At 52.1% G+C, this 8,107-nt stretch overlaps 3 protein-coding genes across 3 annotated transcripts; 1 reads left to right on the top strand and 2 right to left on the bottom strand.

Moving 5' to 3' along the window:
• Positions 1-868: 868 nt before the first annotated feature.
• LOC130610550 (claw keratin-like) lies at positions 869-1,297 on the bottom strand. Its single transcript, XM_057430549.1, has one exon. The coding sequence runs from the start codon at positions 1,295-1,297 to the stop codon at positions 869-871; it is 429 nt and encodes a 142-aa protein (XP_057286532.1).
• Positions 1,298-3,786: 2,489 nt separating this feature from the next.
• On the top strand, positions 3,787-4,215 carry LOC130610552 (claw keratin-like). Its single transcript, XM_057430551.1, has one exon. It carries the CDS (start codon positions 3,787-3,789, stop codon positions 4,213-4,215), a length of 429 nt encoding a protein of 142 aa, XP_057286534.1.
• A 2,327-nt stretch (positions 4,216-6,542) lies between these two features.
• Positions 6,543-6,971, bottom strand: LOC130610551 (claw keratin-like). Its single transcript, XM_057430550.1, has one exon. It carries the CDS (start codon positions 6,969-6,971, stop codon positions 6,543-6,545), a length of 429 nt encoding a protein of 142 aa, XP_057286533.1.
• Between the last annotated feature and the right edge of the window lie 1,136 nt (positions 6,972-8,107).

Raw genomic sequence — 8,107 nt, 5'->3', positions numbered from 1 at the left:
ACTTGGATACCCAGGGACAAATCATGGCTCGGAGAGACTCTTGGGAAGATTTTCCAGTGTCTATCACATCCCTTCCTACTGGTCCCAATCACTATTTGGGCATGGGCACAAGTCCAATGTGTGGCAAGAGCACTGTGAATGCACAGGTATCCTCTTCATTTTCCCTGGACATCCCAATATGACCAGTAACAAGGCAACAGAAGGAGGCGATGGAAGCATGCCAGTTTTGAGGAGGATTTGAAAGATCTTCCTCCATAACCCTCTCTCACACTCGTATCTTCGAAAAAGGCATAAACAAAATTTGGTGTTCATTGCTGTTGGGAGACCAGAGAGAGCTCACTGGATAGTGCTCTAGGATACCCATCTGTGACGGTCATCATCAATCAGAACAAACCGAGCAAAGTGACCAAATGGCACAACATGAGAAATACAAACAGTGCGGGTCAACATGCTCAGAGGCTTAGGGCACGTTGAAAGAAGCAAGGATCAGGAAAACACAAGACTCGACATTGAAGTGCAGCACAGAATTTATTGCTGTTTAAGAGGGGTAAAGAGTTGGGCAAGAGCAGGGCCCCAACCAAGGCCAGCCCATGTTTCCAGGGAGTGGACGGAGAAACAAAGAGCATAAACCATGCTGTAGGAGCAGATGCTCAGTGCAGGTCTCTGTCATCGGGGGTAACCAGTCTCTTGAAAGATGCTGAAGCAGAGCAGAAGGGAGGCAAATTTGGACAACCAGCAGGCACGAGGCATCCAAGCCTGGATTCCAGCAGTGATGAAGGTATGCTCTTCCAATGGGCAACATCAGGTTGGGATACGCCAAGGTCTTTCCTGGGGCTCTGTGTCATCTGTGGCCGGCACCAGGTGAGGCTTAGCAGCTCCCACAGCTGGCACCGAAGGACACGAGGCCTCGGCCCCAGCCACCATATCCTCCGCAGCCACCGAAGCCTCCATAGCCACCAAAGCCTCCATAGCCTCCACAGCTACCATAGCCTCCATAGCCACCACAGCCACCATAGCCACCAAGGCCTCCATAGCCTCCATAGCCACCATAACCACCACGGCCTCCATAACTGCCACCGTAGCCCCCAGGTATGGCAGGGACTCCCGCTGAGCCCACAACGCTGTGCTGAGGGAAGGAGCTGAGGATGGGTCCGGGGAAGGTGACCACCGTGGCTGGGGGCTGGATCACCACTGAGGAGCTCTGGCACTGACGCACGCAGGGCTCGTTGGTGGTGTCAGCCAGCGGGCATGGGGCAGCCACCCCACAGGATGGGGCACACAGGCTGGAGCAGGACATTCTTCTCTTCGAGGGATCAATCTTTAAGACAAGACAAAGTTACGGTGCAGTACAAAGCATAACCCCAGATCTCTCCTGCGTTTGTTGCACTTGGAACATCTGCTAAAGGCATTCCCTGGATTAGCTCAGGCAGTCAGAGCTAAGTCCCATTTCACAGTGGACCTGCTGCTGTGAAGCCCTTGCTCTCCCACACACTCTGTGAATCTGGCTTCCCCATAGGAAACAAGAAAAATCCCCTCATCATAAGAAGATTGGAAATCAATGAGATCAAAAGTTCCATTATCATTCCCTATGGATCTCAGAGGGAAGTTTAAATTTGCAGCCTTTCCCTGGTTATGAGAGAGCACTGCCAGATCCTAACTATTCATGGTGAAACGGGGGTAGAGTAGACAGCAAATGAGACATTGAGGAAGACAGAGCTGAGGAAGGAAAGAGAAAAATAAGTCTTGGACTTACCACAATGATCAAGAGAGTCGAGTGGAAGAAGCTGGATAGGGAGCTGTGAAGCCCTCAGCTCTTTTATACATGTCCTACTCTTCCTGGGCAGTGGCCAGCGTCAGGCACAGATGTCTCAGCTGATGATGAAATGAAGCGGTGAAGCCTCATGAAGCAAAGTGAATCCATCCTCACCGGCGAGAGTAGCGAGCAAACGTGCCCTGGAGAGCAAACAGGGAATGGGAGGGACAGACCATGACACGCCATGACATGAATGACAAGGCTATGCTTTAACTGACCTCATGGCACCAATAAACCCCGATCGATCCCTGATCCTCCCACTCTGCTCATGCACTGGAGTCTTGCTCACCTTTCACTCCTGGCCACAGCCATCACACCTGCATTGCCTCTCTTTTACAGGGAGGTAAACAGAGGCATGAGGAGTTTGGCCAAATAGAGAGGCCATTCTACATGCTTGGATTGAGTCCCAAAGGGCCACCATCTTCCAATGCACTTTTGGGAAAACAGGTCAGGAGCATCCCTTAGCCATCTCCATGACCTTGCTCATCAGGGTGTGATTGACGATCCCGACTGAAAGCAAGAGAAAGAGTACTAGCTGTACTTACTGTGTGGGACAAGAATCACATGCTGGGAGATCAGCACTGCCATGTTACGGGAGCAGTGAGATCCGGCAGCAGGATCCTGTGTGAGAGGGTGATGTGCTCAAAGTGGCGGGAGGGCAGGCCGGGTACCAGGCTCCCCCCAACTTCCTTGGCCACGCGTCTGTGCGTGTTTTTGTCCTCGATCCCTTTCTGGAGGGAGCTGGACATGGAGGGCTGCACAACGAAAGGTTGGTGAGCACCCACAGAGAGCCAGGGTGCACGTGGCCACGCTCTCCGAAGGCAAAGGCACGCTGAGCGGTTCTGGCTCACTCAGCAGTGGGGCTGCTGCTCAGTGTGGCATGACTGGACACAGCAATCTTCTGCAAGATGCCTGTGACACTTCCCTGCAGACAAAGTGGGGGATTTCTGACAGATCCCTGTTTATTGAAGCTGCAATGTCAGCTAAGTCAGAAAGTTGCTTGTCATGGAATGTGGAGTGCATATGCCATCAGCCATATGTACTCCAGGGCACCTTCGCATAGAGAATGGCATTTCCCTTCACCAACTTCCCAATACCTCTATTGATCACCTTGTAAAAGAGAGGTAATGACAGGCTTGATGGCTGTGCCCAGGATTGCAAAGCACTTCTGCAAGGTACTCAAGACTCCAACACATGAGCAAAGAGGGAGGATTAGGGACCGATTGGGGTTTATTGGTGCCATGAGGTCAGCTACAGCATCACATCTCCTTTCATGTCATGGGGTGTCATTGTCCCTCACGCTCCCTGTTTTGTCTCCAGGGCACATTTCCTCGCTACTCTAACCAATGACGATGGATTCACTTTGCTTCAAGAGGCATCACTGCTTGATTTCATCATTAGCTGGGGCTTCTGTTGCTGAGCATTGCCACTGCCCCGGGCACTCTTGGGTATGTATAAAAGCTGAGGGTTTCACAGCTCTCTATCCTGCTTCATTCATTCGACTCTCCTGATCATTGTGGTAAGTCCAAGACTTATGTCCCTCTTTCCTTCTTCAGCTCTACCTTCATCAAGGGCTCTTCCTCTGTCTCCTGTATCCCCATTTCTTCACAAATAGTTACGATCTGATAGCGCTTTCACACAAGCAGGGAAAGGCTAAGGATTTAAACTTCCATCTGAGATCCGTAGGGAATAATAATACACCTTTAGATCTCATCGATTGGCAACCTTCATTTGTTGAGGGGGCTTTTCTTCTTTCCTATGGGTGGTTCAGGCTGAAGAAATGTGTGGGAGTGCAAGGGCTTTTCAGCATCAAGTCCAGTGGGGAATGGGACTTTGCTTTGACTGCCTGAAATGATCCAGGCGTGTCCTGGAGTAGAGTTTCCAACTGCAGGAGTGAGGAGGGATTTGGGGTTATGCCTTGTACTGCACCGTAACTCTCCCATCTCTTGCAGCTTGACCTCCCAAAGAGAAGAATGGCCTGCTCCAGCCTGTGTGCCCCTTCCTGTGGGGTGGCTGCCCCATGCCCGCTGGCTGACACCACCAACGAGCCCTGCGTGCGTCAGTGCCAGAGCTCCTCGGTGGTGATCCAGCCCCCAGCCACGGTGGTCACCTTCCCCGGACCCATCCTCAGCTCCTTCCCTCAGCACAGCGCTGTGGGCTCAGCGGGAGTCCCTGCCATTGCTGGGGGCTACGGCGGCAGTTACGGAGGCCATGGTGGTTATGGAGGTTATGGTGGCTACGGGGGCTATGGACGCCTTGGTGGCTATGGAGGCTATGGAGGATACGGTAGCTGTGGAGGCTTTGGAGGCTTTGGCGGCTACGGAGGCTTCGGTGGCTGTGGAGGTTATGGCGGCTGGGGCCGAGGCCTCGCGTCCTTTGGCGCAGGCTGCGGGATCTGCTAAGCCCCAACTGAGTCCTTCTACAGATCACAGAGTTCTCCAAGAAAGCCACTTGCACTTCCCAACTGATGATGGCCAAAGAAAAACATCCCTTCAGCATTGCTGGGTTCCAGAGCCTGGGGACACGGTACCTGCTGATGGCCAACTCTAAGTATTTTATGCCCCAATTCAGTATTGTTTGAGGGCATGCTTACAATGACAATGCAGCCCCATGATGGGTGCCTGCTCCTGCAGCATGCTTAATGCTCTTTGTGACTCTGTCCACTGCCTGGAGACGCAGGCTTCTCTTGGTCGGGGCTCTGCACTTCTCCCAGCTCCTTTCCTCCTCAAACTGCAATAAAAGCTGTGTTGCATCGCATCGTTGTCCCTTGATTTTATATTATGACCTCCACATGCAGTACTCCAGGTATCAGCATGGGTTCTCCTGCGTTTTCAAGGGAGCACCCAGACACTGCCTTCTCAGAGGGACCTTTGGAAGCTGCCTGGCTTCCTCCTGCCTTCCCTCAGGAATCAACAGATTGCTCAGAGATGGTTACGGTGAGCAGGGACCATGCTCATCTCCACTAAGCACAGTTCCTCCCTCTGGCATCTCTCTCATCTCTCAGCATTAGGGTACTGCTCTCTGCAGCACAAAAAGGCATGATGGACTTCACGCAGATTTTCTTGCCCATTCTGTTCATTTCTCATCGGCTGCCTGCAGCCCCAGGACCCCTGGATAGGCACGGCAGGAGACACAGCCCCTGAGCAAAGATCCAGCTCAAGGCCTCTTGTAAGGCCACAGCTCAAAGGGGAAGAGAGTAAACAGTTCCCAACACATCCCCAAATGCCTTGCCACCACATTCCTGCATGCCTGCACCATTTCCACCTCCAGTTTTCCCTCTGTCTCCCAGTGTTCCTTGGAGAACATTTGCCTTGTCTCCCCCAACTGCTTTAGGTGAAGATCTTGCCAGCCAGGTCTGTGTCACCCACCTTCAGCTTTCAGACATGGCTATGGCAAGGAATGACAGGAGTGTTTCTTAAAGTCACATGCCCTGGAACTGCCTTTGCGGACTATTTCTGCCCTTCCTCACATAGAAGACCATAATGTAGACTATGCTGCCACACACCTCCCAAAGCATCCAGCCATAGCAGTCGTGACGGGCTCAAGCATCCCCCCCAGTACAGTGTCCTCAAGAGAGACACGCATGCCACCATATCAGCCAGCACATAGCACAGGCCTGGGAAACAGTTCACAGCAAACTGAAGAGATATGGGGATGGATGATGCCTCTTTTCCTAAGGTCCCCAGAAATGACCAACCTGCTGCTACATTGCCCTTCCTGATGGCTTTGGCAAGAACTGTCTTTGTGCAAGACCAATGTGCAGGGCTGGGATGACACAGTGAGAAGTTACCTGTGTAAGGGAGGAACCTCAGCAGCGTTGGCATTGCAGCTTCCCACTCAAATAGCTTTATGTTTCATGCAACTTGGATTCCCAGGGACAAATCATGGCTCGGAGAGACTCTTGGGAAGATTTTCCAGTGTCTATCACATCCCTTCCTACTGGTCCCAATCACTATTTGGGCATGGGCACAAGTCCAATGTGTGGCAAGAGCACTGTGAATGCACAGGTATCCTCTTCATTTTCCCTGGACATCCCAATATGACCAGTAACAAGGTAACAGAAGGAGGCGATGGAAGCATGCCAGTTTTGAGGAGGATTTGAAAGATCTTCCTCCATAAACCTCTCTCACCCTCGTATCTTCCAAAAAGGCATAGGCAAAATTTGGTGTTCATTGCTGTTGGGAGACCAGAGAGAGCTCACTGGATAGTGCTCTAGGATACCCATCTGTGACGGTCATCATCAATCAGAACAAACCGAGCAAAGTGACCAAATGGCACAACATGAGAAATACAAACAGTGCGGGTCAACATGCTCAGAGGCTTAGGGCACGTTGAAAGAAGCAAGGATCAGGAAAACACAAGACTCGACATTGAAGTGCAGCACAGAATTTATTGCTGTTTAAGAGGGGTAAAGAGTTGGGCAAGAGCAGGGCCCCAACCAAGGCCAGCCCATGTTTCCAGGGAGTGGACGGAGAAACAAAGAGCATAAACCATGCTGTAGGAGCAGATGCTCAGTGCAGGTCTCTGTCATCGGGGGTAACCAGTCTCTTGAAAGATGCTGAAGCAGAGCAGAAGGGAGGCAAATTTGGACAACCAGCAGGCACGAGGCATCCAAGCCTGGATTCCAGCAGTGATGAAGGTATGCTCTTCCAATGGGCAACATCAGGTTGGGATACGCCAAGGTCTTTCCTGGGGCTCTGTGTCATCTGTGGCCGGCACCAGGTGAGGCTTAGCAGCTCCCACAGCTGGCACCGAAGGACACGAGGCCTCGGCCCCAGCCACCATATCCTCCGCAGCCACCGAAGCCTCCATAGCCACCAAAGCCTCCATAGCCTCCACAGCTACCATAGCCTCCATAGCCACCACAGCCACCATAGCCACCAAGGCCTCCATAGCCTCCATAGCCACCATAACCACCACGGCCTCCATAACTGCCACCGTAGCCCCCAGGTATGGCAGGGACTCCCGCTGAGCCCACAACGCTGTGCTGAGGGAAGGAGCTGAGGATGGGTCCGGGGAAGGTGACCACCGTGGCTGGGGGCTGGATCACCACTGAGGAGCTCTGGCACTGACGCACGCAGGGCTCGTTGGTGGTGTCAGCCAGCGGGCATGGGGCAGCCACCCCACAGGATGGGGCACACAGGCTGGAGCAGGACATTCTTCTCTTCGAGGGATCAATCTTTAAGACAAGACAAAGTTACGGTGCAGTACAAAGCATAACCCCAGATCTCTCCTGCGTTTGTTGCACTTGGAACATCTGCTAAAGGCATTCCCTGGATTAGCTCAGGCAGTCAGAGCTAAGTCCCATTTCACAGTGGACCTGCTGCTGTGAAGCCCTTGCTCTCCCACACACTCTGTGAATCTGGCTTCCCCATAGGAAACAAGAAAAATCCCCTCATCATAAGAAGATTGGAAATCAATGAGATCAAAAGTTCCATTATCATTCCCTATGGATCTCAGAGGGAAGTTTAAATTTGCAGCCTTTCCCTGGTTATGAGAGAGCACTGCCAGATCCTAACTATTCATGGTGAAACGGGGGTAGAGTAGACAGCAAATGAGACATTGAGGAAGACAGAGCTGAGGAAGGAAAGAGAAAAATAAGTCTTGGACTTACCACAATGATCAAGAGAGTCGAGTGGAAGAAGCTGGATAGGGAGCTGTGAAGCCCTCAGCTCTTTTATACATGTCCTACTCTTCCTGGGCAGTGGCCAGCGTCAGGCACAGATGTCTCAGCTGATGATGAAATGAAGCGGTGAAGCCTCATGAAGCAAAGTGAATCCATCCTCACCGGCGAGAGTAGCGAGCAAACGTGCCCTGGAGAGCAAACAGGGAATGGGAGGGACAGACCATGACACGCCATGACATGAATGACAAGGCTATGCTTTAACTGACCTCATGGCACCAATAAACCCCGATCGATCCCTGATCCTCCCACTCTGCTCATGCACTGGAGTCTTGCTCACCTTTCACTCCTGGCCACAGCCATCACACCTGCATTGCCTCTCTTTTACAGGGAGGTAAACAGAGGCATGAGGAGTTTGGCCAAATAGAGAGGCCATTCGACATGCTTGGATTGGGTCCCAAAGGGCCACCATCTTCCAATGCACTTTTGGGAAAACAGGTCAGGAGCATCCATTAGCCATCTCCATGACCTTGCTCATCAGGGTGTGATTGACGATCCCGACTGACAGCAAGAGAAGGAGTACTAGCTGTACTTACTGTGTGGGACAAGAATCACATGCTGGGAGATCAGCACTGCCATGTTACGGGAGCAGTGAGATCCGGCAGCAGGAT

This window comes from Pezoporus wallicus, unplaced genomic scaffold, assembly GCF_028554395.1.
Source record: "Pezoporus wallicus isolate ANWC-B61680 ecotype Strahan unplaced genomic scaffold, APGP_CSIRO_Pwel_v1 contig_11938, whole genome shotgun sequence".
NCBI classification, from domain to species: domain Eukaryota; kingdom Metazoa; phylum Chordata; class Aves; order Psittaciformes; family Psittacidae; genus Pezoporus; species Pezoporus wallicus.
The sequence above is the reverse complement of the archived record's forward strand: the minus strand, read 5'-3'. Positions and strand labels throughout refer to the sequence as shown.